Source organism: Melopsittacus undulatus (assembly GCF_012275295.1).
Source record: "Melopsittacus undulatus isolate bMelUnd1 chromosome W unlocalized genomic scaffold, bMelUnd1.mat.Z SUPER_W_unloc_2, whole genome shotgun sequence".
NCBI lineage: Eukaryota > Metazoa > Chordata > Aves > Psittaciformes > Psittaculidae > Melopsittacus > Melopsittacus undulatus.
This window is the reverse complement of record NW_022993944.1, coordinates 892,354-913,853: the sequence shown is the minus strand read 5'-3', so window position 1 is coordinate 913,853 and position 21,500 is coordinate 892,354. Positions and strand designations below refer to the sequence as shown.

Genomic DNA, 21,500 nt, shown 5'->3' with positions numbered 1-21,500 from the left:
TACTTCACCAGCTACTAAGAGGGAGAAAAATGACTGCTACACCTGAACCCAGGACACTTGGGTTCTAAAAATAAGACTTTCTCATTTTAATGTTCAACTTAATATTTTCCACAGCTACTTGGGACCAATTTTACATAGAAACTTTTTTTTTATTAAAGGTTGATTGTTTCATTTTGTTAACACTGAAGTTTTAATACTTGTCCATCCTTAAGTGGGATTTGAGTTTGTATAACATACATATTCTAACCCAAGAAAACTTTAATGTTAGGATATTTTAGCTATATGTATTTTTATTTAAAGAAGTTGAGTATGGAAATATATGGAAATATATAAGTCTTAGTTTGCTGTAAGTAATCCTGCAATTGGCTCAACAAGGGTGGGTATATGAATTTCTGTTGTTAGTACCTACTTATAGATATTTGGAAAAGGGTTTCTTTTATGAACTTCTCCATGCAGAGATGTTGCTTTATTTTTTGGGATATTTTCCAGAAACTGAGGTTAATGATGTACTTAGATTTAGCTAGCATAAGTCTACTAATTTTTTCTGTAAAATTATGCAAATGTGTATACATGTTCCCCCATATGTAGTATCCCCCTTTCGTGGTTTAAGCTCAGGCTGTAAGTCAGCCATGCAACCCTCTCGCTCACTTCCCCCCTTTCTTCCCCCCCTCCCTCCCCCCCTCCACTCCCAGAGGGACAGGGAAGAGAACTGAAAGAATGTAACTCCCATGGGTTAAGATAGGAACAGCCCAGTAACTAAGGTATAACACAAACCCACTACTGCCACCACCAATAATAATAACGATAAGGGAAATAACAAAGGAAGAAAATACAATACCACCCATCGATACTCAGCTCGACCGAGCAGTGAACCAGCCCTTCTGGGTAACTCTCAATTTACATCCTAGGCATGACGTGCTGTGGTATGGAATATCTCTTTGGCTAGTTTGGGTTAGGTGTCCTGTCTCTGCTTCCTCCTGGCTTCCCCTCCTCCCTGGCATAGCATGCGACTCAGAAAGTCCTTGGTCAGACTAAACATTTGAGCAGTAACTAAAAACATCAGTGTTATCGCTGCTATTCCCAGGCCAAAAGTCAAAACCACAGCACTGCACCAGCTACTAAGGAGAAAAAAATGACTGCTACTGCTTAACCCAGGACACCCCCTCCCCAAAGGTTATTCTGTCTGTGGCATACTCATTGGGTTTTGTTTGGTTATTTTATAGAGAGCACATATATATGCAGTTTAAGTGTAATTATAAGTCAATTAATTCTTTTTTTCATGTATTCATCTGTTAGTAGCATAACTAACATTGGAGATCCAAGCTTGAATATCTGCTTAGTCCAGAACATTAAGGAATGGCTGGTATTTGTTGTTCAAGCTACAGACAGATTTCCACACCCTTTCTTGTTACAAAGATTTCTGTACTTCCTGAGCCTCTGTAGAAAGAGAGTATTTTCTGTTACTCTTTCTACTCCTTGTCAGTCTAAGGGATGATACAGAACTGTCTTTATCTTTCCAAAAGCAGAATGTAACAACCTCTGTAGTAATAATCTTATTCTATATTCAAGTCTAGATACAATATTTTATTTATACCCATACACACATGCACCTAATAGGAAAAAAGCCACAAAACAAAAAAACCCCAAACAAACAAAACAACAACAAAAAAGACCAACAAAAAAACCACAGCCCCCTCCAAAAGCCTCAAACAAACGATCCCCAAAATCCCCCCTAAACACCACCCCCCCAAAAAGAGAAAACAAACAACAAAATCCCCCACCAAAAAAAAAAATCACCAACCCTTGTTGGTTATTGTGGTGTTCCTCAGTGGCCCGACTCTTAGGTATGTGGGCATCTACATGGCGTACCCTCACCACCAGCTTCTGCACCCAGGCAGCAATATCTTGCCATAATGCAGCAGCCCAGATGGGTTTACCTCTGCATTGCCAGTTGCTCTGCTTCCATTGCTGCAATCACCCTCACAGGGTATTTGCCATCATCCATGAGTCAGTATGGAGTTAAAAAATTGTCCATTTTTCTCGTTCAGCAATGTTCACGGCCAGCTGGATGGCATTCACCTCTGCAAACTGACTCAATTCACCCTCTCTTTCAGCATTTTCTGCAAGTTGACATAGTAGAGTCCATACAGCTGCCTTCCACCTCCGATGCTTTCCCACATTACCGCAGGATCCATCAGTAAACAAGGCATATTGCTTCTCACTTTCTGACAGTTTATTATATGGTGGGGCCTCTTCAGCAAGTATCACCTCCTTCTCTGGTGACATTCCAAAATCTTTGCCCTCTGGCCTGTCCATGATGATTTCTAGGATTCATGGACAACTGGGATTTCCTGTTTGTGTTCACTGTGTAGTTAGTGCAGCCCACTTATTCCATGTAGCATTGCTTGCATGATGTGTGGAGGAGACCCTGCCTTTGAACATCCAGCCCAGCACAGGCAAGCGGGGTGCCAGGAGGAGTTGTGCTTCAGTGCCAATCACTTCCGAAGCAGCTCGAACCCCTTCATAGGCTGCCAATATCTCTTTCTCCGTTGGGGTATAGCTGGCCTCAGATCCTTTGTATCCCCGACTCCAAAAGCCAAGGGGTCGACCTTGAGTCTCCCCTGGAGTTTTCTGCCAGAGGCTCCAGGTAGGACCATTCTCCCTGGCTGTGGTGTAAAGCACATTTTTCACATCTGGCCCAGTCTGGACTGGTCCAAGGGCTACTGCTTGAACTATGTCTCATTTAATTTGCTCAAGGGCTTGTTGCTGCTCAGGGCCGCATTTGAAATCATTCTTCTTCTGCGTCTCGTGATAGAGAGAGCTTACAGTCAGACTGGAGTTTAGGATGTGCATTCTCCAGGACCCCACAACACCTAAGAAAGCTTGTGTTTCTTTCTTATCAGTTGGTGGGGACATTGCTGTTATCTTGTTGATCACATCTTTGGGGATCTGGTGACGTACATCATGCCATTTTATTCCCCAAAATTGAATCTCCTGTACAGGTCCCTTGACATTACTCTGTTTTATGACAAAACCAGCCTTCAGAAGGATATGAATTGTTTTCCACCCTATCTCAAAAATTCTGCTGCTGTATTGCTCCACACAGTAATGTTATCAATGTATTGTCTGTATTCTGGATCTTGCCTTTGTTTCAGTGCAGTCTTGATCAGTCCATGGCAGATGAAATTGCCCCTAGGGGAATCAATTCCAAGTATATATACACCTAGGTCGGAGCAATCCCAGGCACAGCTACAGGCTGGGCAAAAAGAAAATTCAGGGCAGCCCTGCAGAGAAGGACTTGGGGGTGTTAGTCAATGAGAAAATGAACATGAGCCAGCAATGTGCACTTACAGCCCAGAAAACCAACCGTATTCTGGGCTACATCAAAAGGAGCATGACTAGCAGGTCAAATGAGGTGATCCTGCCCCTCTATTCTGCTCTCGTGAGACCTCGCTTGGAGTATTGTGTGCAGTTCTGGTGTCCTCAACATAAAAAGGACATGGAACTGTTGGAACAAGTCCAGAGGAGGACCACGAGGATGATCAGGGGCCTGGAGCACCTCTCATATGAAGACAGGCTGAGAAAGTTGAGGCTGTTCAGCCTGGAGAAGAGAAGGCTGCGTGGAGACCTCATAGCAGCCTTCCAGTATCTGAAGGGGGCCTACAGGGATGCTGGGGAGGGACTAGTCATTAGGGACTGTAGTGATAGGACAAGGGGTAAGAGGTTGAAACTTAAACAGCAGAGGTTTAGACTGGATATAAGGAAGAAATTCTTTACTGTTAGGGTGGTGAGGTGCTGGAATGGGTTGTCCAGTGAGGTAGTGAGTGCTCCATCCCTGGCAGTGTTCAAGACCAGGTTGGATGAAGCCTTGGGTGATATGGTTTAGTGTGAGGTGTCCCTGCCCATGGCAGGGGGGTTGGAACTAGATGATCTTAAGGTCCTTTCCAACCCTAAGTATTCTATGATTCTATACTGTACATCCCTCCAAGTAAAAGCAAACTGTGGCCTGCATTATCCTCCAAAGGAATTGAGAAGAGTGCATTGGCAGGAGATAGGGAGCTGATTGAAGTCTCCATAATTCAGGATGAAATGTTCTGTGACCTCCTGCTCCATTGCGATGTATACACCTCTATGGGGCCACATGGGTTCCACCCATGAGTGCTGAAGGTGCTGGCAGAGGAGCTTTCTAAGCCACTCTTCAGCTTTTATCAGCAGTCCTGGCCTAGTGGGCAGGTCCCAGAGGACTGGAGGTTGGCCATTGTGATGCCTTTCTATAGAAAGGGCAGGAAGGATGACCCTGGAAACTTACAGGCCTGTCAGCCTGACCTCAGTGCTGGGGAAGGCTGTGGAGCAGATAATCCTAAGTGACATCATAAAGCATGTATTGGAAAACAGGGGATCAGTCCCAGTCAGTATGGGCTCATGAAGGGCATGTCCTGCATGACCAACCTGATATCCTATGATAAGATGACCCACCTGATTAATGAGGGAAAGGCTGTGAACATTTTCTTTTAGGGCTTCAGTAAGGCATTTGATGCTGTGTCCCACAGCATTTTCCTGGAGAAACTGACTGGTCATGGCCCGGATAGGTAGATCCTTCGCTGGTTTGGAAACTGACTGGATGGCTGAGCCCAGAGAGTGGTGGTAAATGGCATCACATCTTGTTGGTGACCAGTCACTAGTGGTGTCCCTCAGGGCTCAGTGTTAGGGCCAGTGTTGTTTAATATCTTCATTGATGATCTGAATGAGGGGTTTGAGCGCAGACTCAGTAAATTTGCGGACGACACCAAGTTGGCTGTGAGCTTTGAGCAGCTGGAGGGAAGGAAGGCTCTGGACAGGCTGGATCGATAGGTTGTGGGCAGTAGTATGAGGTTGAACAAGGCAAAGTGCCAGGTCCTGTATTTGGCCTACAAGAGCACCATGCAACACTACAGGCTTGGGTAAGAGTGGCAGGAAAGCTGCTCTGCAGAAAAGGATCTAGGGGTGCTGATTGACAGCCAGCTGAACGTGAGCCAGCAGTGTGCCCAGGCAGCCAAGAAGGCCAACAGCATCCTGACCTGTAAGAGAAATAGCATAGCCAGCAGGGTCAGGGAAGTGACCATCCCCCTTGTACTCAGCCCTTGTGAGGCTGCACCTAGAATACTGTGTTCAGTTCTGGGCCTCTCACTACAAGAAAGACATTGAAGTGCTGGAGCAGGTCCAGAAAAGGGCAAAGCAGCTGGTGAAAGGTCTGTAGAGCATGTCTTATGAGGAATGGCTGAAGGAACTGGGGTTGCTTAGTCCAGAGAAGAGAAGTCATAGGGGGAACCTTATCGCTCTCTACAACTTCCTTGAAAGGAGGTTGTGGTGAAGTGGGGTCAGTCTCTTCTCCCAAGTAATAAGTGATAGGACAAGAAGTAACAGCCTCAAGCTGTTCAGGGGAGGTTTAGAGTGGATATTAGGAAAAATGTCTTCTCAGAGAAGCTAATCAGGTATTGGAACAGACTTCCCAGGGAAGTGGTGGAATCACCATCCATGGAATTGTTCAAAAACCATGTAGATGAGGCCTTCAGTGATATGGTTTAGCGATAGAGGTCTTGGCAGTTCTGGAGTAATGGTTGGACTTGATAACCTTAAAGGTATTTTTCCAACCTAGTTGCTTCTATGAATATATCTACTGTAGGTAGGATTTTTGTTTTAACAAAACTATTTTGACAGTATTTGGTTAATATCTTTTGAGTTCAACAATTTCAAATTGATAATCACTGCTTAAAGAAACACCATATGGAAACATGAATTGTGTTGGATCATACTGGAACTGCTTCTGCCATCTTAATGCAATGGTAATATATGTCTTGATAACTTTAAGACTTCTATTCAAATACATAAACAACTCAACTATTTGACATATCACTGGTTTGCTACTGAAGTAAGTATCATTCATTAATTTTGTTAACACTTCCATAACACCGCTTTAGACTGCCATCAATCTCTGGAAATGAGCTTTGCAGATAGGGTACCACCTACCATTAAGCTGCTGCATAAGCATGCTACTTCTGTACTCAAATGCAAAAAGCACGCACTGAACAGACAATCATTAAGTCATTCTCACTCAGGATTGTGGTACTAGCATTGCCTTACACAGTATTTGCATGCCCCCTGCACACCAAGGACAGAAATAGAACACAGGTAGGATGTGTGGTGATTGGTTAACATGACCAGATAGCATTTCCATAACTCTACAATTAAATAAGACAGCCCAATCAGGAAATTCTGAATTCCCCAAGCCCATCAGCTGGTCACTCATCCTAAGAAGCCATGCCCTGCTTCCCACCACCCTACCCAGTAGTTGTGGTTATCTAAGCCTTTGCACTCACAGATATTAAGTTTAGGCCAATAGTGATAAGCAATTGTATATATTGTTGGTTTGACCTGGATAATCATATCACTGAACTACTGGATGTGTTGTCATAACACAGTTAATTGTACTACTGATCTGTATTTATTGATGGCTTGGCTTCACAAGAGAGAATTTTGGGAAGGGCTTTAACCACACTTACTTCAAGCACAATGACCAAGGGTGAGTGGGATATGCAAATATGGTTTAAAAAGGGTGCTTAGGCAATCAGGGAGTGTCTGACCAGGACTGTCATCTCCTGAGTAATCTCGAGCTACCCATGCACTGGTCCGCCCACATGCAAAGTTGGATCTGCAGCTACCCATGCACCTTGTCATCTACTAATTCGACCCTCACCCATCCATACCGACAAGCGAGGGCAAGCCCTTCCAGCCTGCACAGTGGATTTTGTAGGTGAGGCACATCTTGCGCAGAACTGTCCCCACCCTTTACACTTGTGGTTTAACTGCCAGGCCTAGCTAGCTAGGATGGTGACAGCAAAGTCCACAGGTCGTGGGTTTTATAAGAGTGTCCTTCTCTTAGATGGAAGACCATACAAGGCTAGATGAGCTCCATCTGCCCAGGTTTGAAGATAGGAGTTTTCCTTCTCCTACGTTCTGAGCAGGACTGTAATTTCCTTGGTCAATCTCGAGTGATCGCTATTGTGAGCCCACTGAGGTACCGGCGGTGCTGCAGTATCGCTACGTCTAAGCGGGATTCTGGCTTAGAGGCATTCAGTCATAAGCCTGCAGATGGTAGCCTTGCGCCAGTGGCTCCTCAGCCCAGCACACGCACCAGGGGTCTGAACCTGCAGTTCCTCTCATACTGAGCAGGATTACTATTACAACAACACATCATCATGTTGAGGACAAGAGAAATGTACAATACTCCAAGTGATGTCTCATGAGAGCAGAGTAGAGGGGCAGGATCACCTCTTTCGACCTGCTGGTCATGCTCCTTTTGATGCAGACCAGGATACGGTTGGCTTTCTGGGCTGTGAGAGCACAATGCCAGCTCATGTTAAGTTTCTCATCAACCAGCATCCCCAAGGCCTTCTCCATAGGGCTGCTCTGAATCACTTCTCTGCCCAACCTGTAGGTGTGCCTTGGATTGCTCTGACCCAGGTATAGGACCTTGCACTTGGCTTGGTTGAACTTCATGAGATTGGTATTGGCCTACTTCTTAAGCATGTCAAGGTCCCTCTGGATGGCATCCCTTCTCTCCAGCATATCAACCAAACCACACAGCTTGGTGTCATCGGGAAACATGCTGAGGGCGCCCTCAACCCCACTGTCCATGTCACCGACAAAGATGTTAAACAAGGCTGGTCCCAACACCAGTCCTTGAAGGACACCACTTGTTACTGGTCTCCAGCTGGACATTGAGCCATTGACCACAACTCTTTGTGTGCAGCCATTCACCTAATTCTTTATCCACCAGGTGGTTCATCTATCAAACTGATGTCTCTCCAATTTAGAGGCAAGGATGTAATGCAGGAAAGTGTCAAACGCTTTGTACAAGTCCACGTAGATGATTTCACCTGCTCTACCCCTGTCCCTCAGTTCCTTAGCCCCATCCTAGAAGGCCGCTAAATTGGTCAGGCAGGATTTCCCCTTAGTGTAGCCATGCTGGCTGTCACCAAGCTCCTTGTTTTTCATGTGCCTTAGCATGCCTTCCAGGAGAATCTGCTCCAAGATTTTGCCAGGCACAGAGGTGAGACTGAATGGTCTGTAGTTTCCTGGGTGTGTGTGCTCGTAGCCCAGAAAGCTAATCGTATCCTGGGCTGTATCAACAGGAGCGTGACCAGCAGGTCAAAGGAGGTGATCCTGCACCTCTGCTCTCGTGAGACCTCACTTGAAGTACTGTGTACAGTTCTGGTGTCCTCAACATAAAAAGGACATGGAACTGTTGGAACAAGTCCAGAGGAGGGCCACAAGGATGATTAGGGGACTGAAACACCTCCCGTATGAAGACAGGCTGAGAAAGTTGGGGCTGTTCAGCCTGGAGAAGAGAAGGCTGCGTGGAGACCTCATAGCAGCCTTCCAGTATCTGAAGGGGGCCTATAAGGATGCTGGGGAGGGACTCTTCACTAGGGACTGTAGTGATAGGACAAGTGGTAATGGGGTTAAAACTGAAATGGGAAGTTTAGATTGGATATAAGGAAGAAGTTCTTTACTGGTGGTGATACTTCTCTTTCTCTCCCTCTCTCTCCCCCTCTCTTTTTTATTGAATACTGACTAGTTCCAAGTAAAAACATGCGGCACAGGACTTGCTTATCCAGTTAAAATAATCTTCATTGAGTTGTTGTATATAACCACATGCCTTGTATTTTGTATTAATAAATCATAAAACTGGTTGGTTGGTGGTGTTTCACCTTAGTTCAATTACAAGGGTATCACAAACTTTGTTGTTGATCCCAAGGGGAGGGAGGTCATCCTTAGCAACTCCTTTCAGGTCACAACATTAAAAATTGACATCACATAATTAGAGCTGCTGAGAAAAATTCACAGGAAAAAAGAGGCTTATAAAAGGTGGAAGCAAGGACAGGCGGCCTGGGATGAATACAGAGATATTGTCCGGGAAGCTAGGGACCGGGTTAGGAAAGCTAATGCCCAGTTGGAGCTAAACTTGGCTAGGGATGTTAAAGATAGCAGGAAGGGATTTTACAGGTATGTAGTGGCTAAAAAACAGACTAGGGACAATGTAGGCCCCCTCCGGAAGCTTTCAGGAGAACTGTCTTCACAAGATTTGGAGAAGGCTGAGGTTCTGAATGACTTCTTTGTCTCGGTCTTCACTGGCAAAGGCTCTGACTGCACTACCCAAGTCTTGGAAGGCGGACACAGGGACTGTGAAAATCTAGACTTTGAGCCCACTGTACGAGAAGATCTGGTTTGAGATCATCATATTAAGAACCTAAACTTACACAAGTCCATGGGACCTGATGAAATCCATCTGTGGGTCCTGAAGGAGCTGGCGAATGAAGTTGCAAAACCATTGACCATCATATTTGAAAAATCATGGCAGTCAGGTGAAGTTCCCGATAATTGGAAAAAGGGAAATATAACCCCCATATTCAAGAAGGGGAAAATGGATGACCCGGGGAATTACAGACCAGTCAGTCTCACCTCTGTGCCTGGCAAAATCTGGGAGCAGATTCTCCTGGAAGGCATGCTAGGGCACATGAGAAACAACAAGGTGCTTGGTGACAGCCATCATGGCTTCAATAAGGGGAAATCCTGACTGACCAATTTGGTGGCCTTCTATGATGGGGCTACGGAACTGAGGGACAGGGGTGCAGCAGTTGATATCGTCTACCTGGACTTGTGCAAAGCATTCGACACTGGCCCACACAACATCCTTGTCTCTAAATTGGAGAGACATCAATTTGATAGGTGGATTACTTGGTGGATAAAGAACTGGCTGGATGGCCGCACTCAAAGAGTTGTGGTCATCGGTTCAGTGTCCGGCTGGAGATCAGTAACAAGTGGTGTCCCTCAGGGATCGGTGAGTGGACCGGTCTTGTTTAAGATCTTTGTTGGTGCCATGGACAATGGGATTGAGTGCGCCCTCAGCAAGTTTGCTGATGACACCAAGCTGTGTGGTTCAGTTGATACTCTGGAGGGAAGGAATGCCATCCAGAGGGACCTTGACACGCTTGTGAGGTGGGCTGATGCCAACCTCATGAAGTTTAACCATGCCAATTGCAAGCTCCTACAGCTGGGTCAGAGCAATCCCAAGCACAACTACAGGTTGGGCAAAAAGGAAATTCATGGTAGTCCTGTGGAGAAGGACTTGGGGGTGTTGGTTTATGAGAAAATGAACATGAGCTGGCAATGTGCGCTTACAGCCCAGAAAACCAACCGTATTCCGAGCTGCATCAAAAGAAGCGTGACCAGCAGATCCTCTACTCTGCTCTTGTGAGACCTCACTTGGAGTATTGTGTGCAGTTCTGGTGTCCTCAACATAAAAAGGACATGGAACTGTTGGAACAAGTCCAGAGGAGGGCCACAAGGATGATTAGGGGACTGAAACACCTCCCGTATGAAGACAGGCTGAGAAAGTTGGGGCTGTTCAGCCTGGAGAAGAGAAGGCTGCGTGGAGACCTCATAGCAGCCTTCCAGTATCTGAAGGGGGCCTATAAGGATGCTGGGGAGGGACTCTTCACTAGGGACTGTAGTGATAGGACAAGTGGTAATGGGGTTAAAACTGAAATGGGAAGTTTAGATTGGATATAAGGAAGAAGTTCTTTACTGGTGGTGATACTTCTCTTTCTCTCCCTCTCTCTCCCCCTCTCTTTTTTATTGAATACTGACTAGTTCCAAGTAAAAACATGCGGCACAGGACTTGCTTATCCAGTTAAAATAATCTTCATTGAGTTGTTGTATATAACCACATGCCTTGTATTTTGTATTAATAAATCATAAAACTGGTTGGTTGGTGGTGTTTCACCTTAGTTCAATTACAAGGGTATCACAAACTTTGTTGTTGATCCCAAGGGGAGGGAGGTCATCCTTAGCAACTCCTTTCAGGTCACAACATTAAAAATTGACATCACATAATTAGAGCTGCTGAGAAAAATTCACAGGAAAAAAGAGGCTTATAAAAGGTGGAAGCAAGGACAGGCGGCCTGGGATGAATACAGAGATATTGTCCGGGAAGCTAGGGACCGGGTTAGGAAAGCTAATGCCCAGTTGGAGCTAAACTTGGCTAGGGATGTTAAAGATAGCAGGAAGGGATTTTACAGGTATGTAGTGGCTAAAAAACAGACTAGGGACAATGTAGGCCCCCTCCGGAAGCTTTCAGGAGAACTGTCTTCACAAGATTTGGAGAAGGCTGAGGTTCTGAATGACTTCTTTGTCTCGGTCTTCACTGGCAAAGGCTCTGACTGCACTACCCAAGTCTTGGAAGGCGGACACAGGGACTGTGAAAATCTAGACTTTGAGCCCACTGTACGAGAAGATCTGGTTTGAGATCATCATATTAAGAACCTAAACTTACACAAGTCCATGGGACCTGATGAAATCCATCTGTGGGTCCTGAAGGAGCTGGCGAATGAAGTTGCAAAACCATTGACCATCATATTTGAAAAATCATGGCAGTCAGGTGAAGTTCCCGATAATTGGAAAAAGGGAAATATAACCCCCATATTCAAGAAGGGGAAAATGGATGACCCGGGGAATTACAGACCAGTCAGTCTCACCTCTGTGCCTGGCAAAATCTGGGAGCAGATTCTCCTGGAAGGCATGCTAGGGCACATGAGAAACAACAAGGTGCTTGGTGACAGCCATCATGGCTTCAATAAGGGGAAATCCTGACTGACCAATTTGGTGGCCTTCTATGATGGGGCTACGGAACTGAGGGACAGGGGTGCAGCAGTTGATATCGTCTACCTGGACTTGTGCAAAGCATTCGACACTGGCCCACACAACATCCTTGTCTCTAAATTGGAGAGACATCAATTTGATAGGTGGATTACTTGGTGGATAAAGAACTGGCTGGATGGCCGCACTCAAAGAGTTGTGGTCATCGGTTCAGTGTCCGGCTGGAGATCAGTAACAAGTGGTGTCCCTCAGGGATCGGTGAGTGGACCGGTCTTGTTTAAGATCTTTGTTGGTGCCATGGACAATGGGATTGAGTGCGCCCTCAGCAAGTTTGCTGATGACACCAAGCTGTGTGGTTCAGTTGATACTCTGGAGGGAAGGAATGCCATCCAGAGGGACCTTGACACGCTTGTGAGGTGGGCTGATGCCAACCTCATGAAGTTTAACCATGCCAATTGCAAGCTCCTACAGCTGGGTCAGAGCAATCCCAAGCACAACTACAGGTTGGGCAAAAAGGAAATTCATGGTAGTCCTGTGGAGAAGGACTTGGGGGTGTTGGTTTATGAGAAAATGAACATGAGCTGGCAATGTGCGCTTACAGCCCAGAAAACCAACCGTATTCCGAGCTGCATCAAAAGAAGCGTGACCAGCAGATCCTCTACTCTGCTCTTGTGAGACCTCACTTGGAGTATTGTGTGCAGTTCTGGTGTCCTCAACATAAAAAGGACATGGAACTGTTGGAACAAGTCCAGAGGAGGGCCACGAGGATGATCAGGGGACTGGAGCACCTCCCATATGAAGACAGGCTGAGAAAGTTGGGGCTGTTCAGCCTGGAGAAGAGAAGGCTTCATGGAGACCTCATAGCAGCCTTCCAGTATCTGAAGGGGGCCTACAGGGATGCTGGGGAGGGACTGTTCATTAGGGACTGTATTGATAATACAAGGGGTAACGGGTTGAAACTTAAACAGCAGAGGTTTAGACTGGATATAAGGAAGAAATTCTTTACTGTTAAAGTGGTGAGGTGCTGGAATGTGTTGCCCAGGGAGGCTGTGAATGCTCCATCCCTGGCAGTGTTCAAGGCCAGGTTGGATGAAGCCTTGGGTGATATGGTTTAGTGTGAGGTGTCCTTGCCCATGGCTGGGGGGTTGGAACTAGATGATCTTGAGGTCCTTTCCAGCCCTAACTATTCTATGATTCTATGATATCCTTGCAATACTGAACCAACAAGAAGAGACCAGGGCCCTTATCATGGCCCCTTCCTTGGGAAGTGCCTGACAGGAGCAGAGGCATTGGATCTTATAAAGATCCATACTGGATATATAAATCCAGAGTAGAGTGAGTACTTCCACAGGGTGCAATCCTTCAGGAACAAACTGCTCCACCATGAGTCCCCCACTGGGTCACAGATTCTGCCAGCAAACCTGTTTCTCACACCCCTTTGCCACCAAGACTTTGCCATGCAAACCCAGTTGAAGCTTGGCTTCAGTCTTTCCCTCCAATGCTGCTCCTTCCCTTTTGATTGGTGTAGAAAGAGGTCAATTTAGAGTTTTTTAAAGAAAATAAAATTGAAGTAAGGGTTATGAATGTTTGAATGCTGAGTCTAACCTTTCCCTTAAAGTGAAGTGTTCTTTTGTCATATTTACTGTTTGTTAGTTGCTGAGCATTCGTATTTGGTTTTAATAGGTTGTGTGCTGGATTTGGGAAGACATTTTTTATCTGTAATATGATTTGGTGTCTGCTGTCATTTTGTTTAGGTGTATGTTTTCATACTGTGACCCATTTGTCATTTGAGAAATGGCTTATAGCCTGAATTGAAGCCCAAGGAGGCTTAAAATACAACAGCATGAGTTATATCAATTACCTCTGCTTCTGCTTTTTTACTGAAAATAAGCAAATTGGGGAGGAAAGAAAAGTCTGGTTATAGAGAGTCTTTGTCACATTTGGGTGGTTCAGGTTGCTTTTCTCCACTGTGAGTTGTTTGGGTTATTTGAACCTATGAAGCTTTAAAAAATCTGTGTATTGGAAAAAAGTAATTTGAGAGAGGTGGCACATCTAAAATTCTGATAACTTTATTTGAAACAAAGTTTTGGAATTAAATTAGTTTTAACCGAGAACTTTCATTAGTTTCACAGGTCTGTTCTGTGAGAACAAACAGAAGTCTTAAATTCTGAGGATACCAATTGTTACATTTTTGTTTTAGGTGGTATCATGGAAAACTCGACAGAGCAATTGCAGAAGAGCGTCTTAGGCAAGCGGGAAAACCTGGAAGTTACCTTATTCGAGAGAGTGATCGGAGACCGGGTTCATTTGTTCTTTCATTCCTTAATAAAACAGATGTCAATCATTTTAGGTGAGAATTAAATGTTTTATTTTAAAGCACTCTAACATGTTTATTTGTAGTTGTAGAACTTAGTACAGTATAGAAATCAGTTGTTTTATAAATGGAATATTTTTTCTGTTTTATCCTTGTATGTTATAGCTCTTTACTAGGGTTTAATTGTTTTAAACCATGCTACTTAAAAATTTCTTTACAGGCTAAAGAATGAAAATGTGAGGAAACCAACAAAATCAGAATAGAGAAGCTTGTTTAAAGCTGTTGTGACTAAATTTACAATAACATGCAGGGTTCTTTCTTATTAGTAATCTGAGGAGATTGTTTTGAGTCTGTTCCTCAGTTATTGCAGCTCACAGGACATACTTGAATGTCAGTCATAGCAAATCTGTGTGCTTCCTTTATAAGAATGAAATAAGGAGAAAAAAAGAAGTTATGTTTTAATAATATGAGGATTTGCTGGAATTAGTTTTCCATATGTGTTAGAATTCATTCTAAATACAAATAGCCCTTTATACAAAATTGTAACTTAGATTATTTTACCATTGGCAAGTTGTATACATTAATTTATTCTCATTTAGTGTAAACTAGAGATGTTCTGGGAAGCGCTTGAATGTTAGTCAGCAAGTAGTGTGCTGCAGTGTAATGTTTATCTTCACAATATAGGATCTCAAATGAATCTTCAGCAATAAAAAAACCTTGCTGTCTAGATAACAAGGAATAAACTGAAAGTAAATTTACTTGCAAAGCAAACAGAAATAGCATGCTCATATTTACATCATGTTGTCTCACCTAACAGTTTATGCTTCTTGGTTATACTGATTCTTGTTTGGGAACTGGTTACCATTTAGCAGGAGAAAATTGAATTATGTTAATACTTGCTTTTCAAGTGCTGTTTTTAAGAGTCTTATTTTTCTAATAACTTCTTATTGTAACTAATCAGGTGTTGAATGTTGGTTCATGTCCAAGATAAATATGTTTCAGAAAATGGGAAACCATTAAAGACTAAGAAAGGGTTCCTTATCTTTTCAAATTTTCAAGAATCTTTCCTTCTTGGATCCATTAAATATGTGAAGAGAGAACTATTCAAAGGAAACTAATTTGTTTGCTGATACTGGTGTTCATAGAACAGACATGCTTTTGGCTTAATTTGTTCACTGTGGACTGTTTTTGTTATTAGAAGGGCAGATGCTACACTCAAACATTTTTCAGCCTCAAGAATGGCAGTCTTGAAGTTATTTCAGCCAAATACAAGGATATGTCCACTGGGTTCCACAGACTAGAATTATCACTTTCACCAAAGCTTGTTCTTTGCCTTCCAGAACGGGGTGAAATTTCCATTGCTCACCAATCTTGCTGATATTTTGTCGCCTAAAAGTGATATATTTAGTTTAACTTTTTAGCACATATTTCTGTTTAACTAAAATACCAATTTTTAAGTGGAAATTCTTCAGATCCCCATTCCCCATGTTGGATATGGGGATACACTGATGCAGTATATGATTACAGATAGTGTATGAGTCCATTAAAATACGCACACTTGTGAGGTGGGCTGATGCCAACCTCATGAAGTTTAACCATGCCAATTGCAAGGTCCTACACCTGGGTCGGAGCAATCCCAGGCACAGCTACAGGTTGGGCAAAAAGGAAATTCATGGTAGTACTGCGGAGAAGGACTTGGGGGTGTTGGTCAATGAGAAAATGAACATGAGCCAGGAGTGTGTACTCACAGCCCAGAAAGCCAACCATATCCTGGGCTGCATCAAAAGGAGCGTGACCAGCAGGTCGAAGGAGGTGATCTTTCCCCTCTATTCTGCTCTCGTGAGACCTCACTTGGAGTATTGTATGCAGTTCTGGTGTCCTCAACATAAAAGGGACATGGAACTGTTAGAACAAGTCCAGAGGAGGGCCACGAGGATGATCAGGGGACTGGAGTACCTCCCATATGAAGACAGGCTGAGAAAGTTGTATCTGTTCAGCCTGGAGAAGAGAAGGCTGCGTGGAGACCTCATAGCAGCCTTCCAGTATCTGAAGGGAGCCTACAGGGATGCTGGGGAGGGACTATTCATTAGGGACTATAGTGATAGGACAAGGAGTAACGGGTTGAAACTTAAACAGCAGAGGTTTAGACTGGATATAAGGAAGAAATTTTTTCCTGTTAGGGTGGTGAGGTGCTGGAATGTGTTGCCCAGGGAGGCTGTGAATGCTCCATCCCTGGCAGTGTTCAAGACCAGGTTGGATGAAGCCTTGGTTGATATGGTTTAGTGTGAGGTGTCCCTGCCCATGGCAGGGGGGTTGGAACTAGATGATCTTGAGGTCCTTTCCAATCCTAACTATTCTATGATTCTATGAAAATAAAGTTCTTTTTGGCTGTTATAGTATGTTTTTTGCTGAGCTGCTGAGTGATATGAAATATTGGGAAGGAAAATCTTTATCTTTTCATCTTGTCCTTCAGAATTTTCTGTGATTGCACAAGTCTTTGTGTTTACTAGTCCCATTTGTTCTGAAGAACAGTTTCGTTTGAGCTTGATTTAATAATAAAATGTGAAATTTAATTCAGAAACTTAACCTCTAAATAATTTACCATGAATTTTATTAGTAATCTGGTAGAAAATATGCCAAGAGACTTAGGCTAGATCTTTAAAGTCATATTATTTTCTGACTCCCCTTGCAGTACTATGTGCTTAAAAACTTCAAATTTTATCTCTGAAGATTGATCTTAGTATGTGTTTTACACTTCTGTTTTGGAGAAATATAGTTTAAACAACTAAGAAGGGAGATTTTTAAAGCAGGAATGTATCAGAACACTGACCTATTAAAGAAAAATAGAACAAAAGTCCAAGAATCATAGAATTATAGAAGCATTGAATAGTTAGGGTTGGAAAAGACCTTAAAATTATGTAGTTCCAACCCCCCTGCCATGGGCAGGGACACAAAACGCTAGACCATGTTGCCCAAGACTGACCAGCCCGTCTTTGAACACTGCCAGGGATGGAGCATTCATAGCTTCTTTGGCCAACCTGTTCCAGTGCCTCTCCACCTTTACGGTAAAGAACTTCTTTTAAGTTAAGTTTAAGCCCAGCTGGTAACTCAGAACCACACAGCTGCTCACTCACTTTCCCTTTCTTCCCCCCCCCCCACTCTTGGAGGGATCAAGAGGAGAATTGAAAGAATGTAAATCCAATGGGTTGAGAGAAGAACGGTACCATACAAAACTACTACTACTACCACCAATAATAATGATAAGGGAAATAGCAAGGGGAGAGAATATAAAACTAAAAATGGAAAATAAAATGAAAACAATAAACACAAGTAATGCAGAATACAGTTGCTTGCCACCTGCCAACTGACACCCAGCCAGATTGGAGCAGAGATCTGGCCCTTACGGGTAACTCCTCCCAGGTTATATACTTGGCATGATGTGCTGTGGTATGGAATACCCCTTTGGCTAGTTTGGGTCAGGTGTCCTGCCTCTGCTTCCTCCCAGGTTCTTATGCCCCTCCTCCCTGGCAGAGCATGAGACTGAGAAAGTCCTTGATCAGAGTAAGCATTACTTAGCAACAAATAAAATCATCTGTGTGATGTCAGCATTGTTCTCAGACTAAAGTCAAAATCACAGCACTGCAGCAGCTATTAGGAAGGAGAAAAATGTTACAGCTGACACTAGGACAGTGGTGTCCCTGCCTATGGCAGGGGGGTTGGAACTAGATGATTCTATGGTCCTTTCCAACCTGAACTACTCTATGATTCTTCACTGCCCAACCTGTAGCTGTTTCTGGGATTGCCCCGATCCAGGTGTAGGACCTTGCACTTGATTTGGCTGAACTTCATGAGACTGGTAACGGACCACTTCTTAAGCATGTCACAGTCCCTCTGGATGGCATCCCTTCCCTCCAGCATATCAACCAAATTACATAAGTTAGTGTTGTCGGCAAATTTGCTGAGGGCTCACTCAATCCCACTGTTCACATTGCCCACAAAGATGTTGAACAAGATTGATCCCAACACCAATCCCTGAGGGACACTACTCGTTACTGGTCTCCAATTGGACATTGAACCGATGAACACAACTCTTTGCGTACCACTCTCCAGCCAATTCTTTATCCACTGAGTGGTCCATCTATAAAATTAATGTCTCTACAGTTTAGAGACAAGGATGTTGTATGGGACAGCTTTGAATGCTTTGTACAAGTCCAGGTAGATGATGTCACCTGCTCTACCCCTGTTCATCAGTTCCGTAGCCCCATTATAGAAGGCCACCAAATTGGTCAGGAAGGATTTCCCCTTATTGAAGCCATGCTGGCTGTCACCAAGCACCTCATTGTTTTTCATGTGCCTTAGCATGCTTTCCAGGAGAATCTGCTCCAAGATTTTGCCAGGCACAGAGGTGAGACTGACTGGTCTGTAGTTCCCTTGGTCATCCATTTTTCCCTTCTTGAAAATGGGGGTTATATTTCCCTTTTTCCAGTCATTGGGAACTTCACCTGAATAATATAATTTTTCAAATATGATGGACAATGACAACTTCATTTGCCAGATCCTTCAGGACCCGCAGATGGATTTCATCAGGTCCTATGGACTTGTGTACGTTCAGGTTCTTAAGATGATCTCGAACCTGATCCTAAGAAAACAACTACAGATATAAAATATGCTCTTTTTATTTTTAATTGTTCACAAGCTATGCAAAGAAGTAAAATGCTAAGTAAATATTTAGTCAGACATGTTTAACCTTTTGTCCTGTAATTTGTTTTGAAATAACTTTAAGATAATTTTTATTAATTTTCCAGAATATGTGCTATGATGTTAGATGTTGTTTTTCTTTAAGTGAAATTTGTTTTGTTTACTAATAGTTTATCTCAATTTCTTTATTTTTATTGTATATTTTTATCTTCACTGATCTTTGATGTTATATATTCTTTGACTTCACTTTCTGAAGTTATGTCATATGACTTCCTTCTTTGGCAGTAGTGCTCACCAAGCCACTTTCAATTGATTATCAGCTGTCCTGGCTAACCGGGGAGATTCCAGTTTACTGGAGGTTAGCAAATTTTATGCACATATACAAGAAGGGCCAGAAGGAGTATCTGGAAAACTATGGGCCCGTCAGTCTGACCTCTGTGCTGGGGAGGATTATGGAGGAGTTCATCTTGAGTGCCATCACACGGCAGGTACAGGATAATCAGGTGATGAGGCCCAGTCAGCATGGGTTTATGAAAGGCAGGTCTTGCTTAACTAACCTGATATCCTTGTATGACAAGGTGACTTGCTCAGTGGGTGAGGGAGAGGCTGTGGATGATGTCTACCTGGACTTTAGTAAAGCCTTTGACAGCATTTCCCACAGCATTCTCTTGAAGAAACTGTCTGCTTATGGCTTGGGTAAGTGTGCTCTTTGCTGGTTAAAAAACTGTCTGTATGGCTGAGTCCGAAGACTTATGGTGAATGGAGTTAAATCCAGTTGGCAGCCAGTCACAAATGGTGTTCCTCAGGGCTCAGTATTTGGGCCAGTTCTGGTTAATATCTTTATCAATGATCTAGTCAGAGGGATTGAGTGTACTCTCAGTAAGTTTGCAGGTGACACCAAGTTGGGCAGGAGTCTTGATTCACTGGAGGGAAGGAAGGCTCTGCAGAGGGATCTGGACAGGCTGGATCGATGGGCTGTGGCCAATGGTATGAAGTTCAACAAGGCTAAGAGCTGGGTCCTGCACTTGGGCCAAAGCAACCCCGTGCAACACTACAGTTTTGGGGAAGGACTTGACATGGACCTGTTGGAGCAAGTCCAGAGGAGCACCACGAAGATTATCAGAGGGCTGGAGCACCTCTCCTATGCAGACAGGCTGAGAGTTGGGCTTGTTCAGCCTAGAGACAAGTAGGCTCTGGGGAGACATTATAGTAGCCTTCCAATACCTAAAGTGGGCCTACAAGAAATTTGGAGAGGGAGTTTTTACAAGGGCATGCGGTGATAGTACAAGGGGGAATGGCTTTAAGCTGAAAGAGGGTAGATGTAGATTAGATACTGGGAAAAATTCCTCACTGTGAGGGTGGTGTGACGTTGGAACAGGTTGCCCAGAGAAGCTGTGGGTGGCCTATCCATGGAAGTGTTCAAGTCCAGGTTGAATGGGGCTTTGAGCAACCATGTGTAGTGGAAGATGTCCCTGCCTGTAGCACGGGGGTTGGAACTAGATGATCTTTAAAGTCTTTATCAACCGAAATCATTCTATGATTCTATGAAGAGTGGCTGGAAAGCTGCCTGGCAGAAAAGGACCTGGGGGTGTTGGTTAACAGCTGGCTGAATATGAGCCAGCAGTGTGTCCAGGTAGCTAAGAAGGCCAATAGCATCCTGGCTTGTATCAAAAATAGTGTGGCCAGCAGGGCTAGGAAAGTGAGTGGCATGGGTGAGACTGCACCTCAAATACTGTGTTCAGTTTTGAGCCACTCACTACAAGAAAGACATTGATGTGCTGGAATGTTTCCAAGAAAGAGCAATGAAGCTGGTGGAGGGTCTAGAGAATAAGTCTTATGAGGAGTGACTGAGGGATCTGGGGTTGTTTAGCCTGGAGGAAAGGCATCTGAGGAGAGACCTTGCTCTCTACAACTGCTTGAGAGGATTTGTAGCAAGGTGGATGTCAGTCTCTTTTCCCAAGTGATAGGACAAGAGGAAAAGGCCTCAAGTTGCACAAGGGGAGGTATTGATTGGATATTAGGAAAAATGTCTTTGCTAAAAGTGTTGTTAATCATTAGAACAGACTGCCCAGGGAAATGGTTGAGTCACCATCCCTGGAGGTGTTTAAAAGACATGGCAATTTACGTATATGGTGTAAATTATGTTTTTCCAATTTACTACATAATTTATTGGAAACTGGTTTTAGCATTCTGCAGGTTTCATAAAACAGTAAATTTCATAATTTTTACAAAAAAATATAGTCTTTAAGCATATCAAATGTCTTGTTCACTTTTTTCTTATGTATAACTACAGGAAAAGTTCAGTCCCACTGGGAGTGCTTTCTCACTTCTCCAAGTTGCTTTTCCAGATAGGTCTTCACATTTTTAAAGCAGTGTTATTACTCAGGACTGCTATCCAACTTCAGCATTGTTGGAAAAATTCAGGTCATCTTGATGCCTTCAATTTACATAAATGATTGTTTCTTTGGGCTGTCTGGTTAAAAATATTTTTTCAACCTTTGTACTTTTTTCCTTTTACAAATGATTCTTGTGCAATACAAATGTTTTAAAAACTGTGTTGAGGTTTAAGCCCAGCCGGCAACTCAAAACCACGTAGCCACTTGCTCACTTCCCCCTTTTTTCCTCCCGCTCCTCCTGGAGTGATGGGAAGATAATCGAAAGAATATAACTCCCACAGGTTGAGGTAAGAACAGCTGCTGAGTTCATCTGGTCCATGATGTTGGGCTCCATCTCTTGTAACAGTCTTTCAGAGCAGGAGAGATGGTTTGCAGTGTTGGATTGTTGCCTGCTG

At 43.7% G+C, this 21,500-nt stretch overlaps 1 protein-coding gene across 5 annotated transcripts in view; it reads left to right on the top strand.

The window, feature by feature from the left end:
• The window catches only part of LOC117438219 (ras GTPase-activating protein 1-like), a 167,211-nt gene that overhangs the window by 41,582 nt on the left and 104,129 nt on the right, over positions 1-21,500 (top strand). For all 5 annotated transcript variants that reach the window (XM_034073721.1, XM_034073720.1, XM_034073718.1 and 2 more), the window contains exon 2: positions 13,898-14,047. In XM_034073721.1, the coding sequence (XP_033929612.1) occupies positions 13,898-14,047 (150 nt within the window). The remainder of the gene's footprint in view (positions 1-13,897; positions 14,048-21,500) is intronic.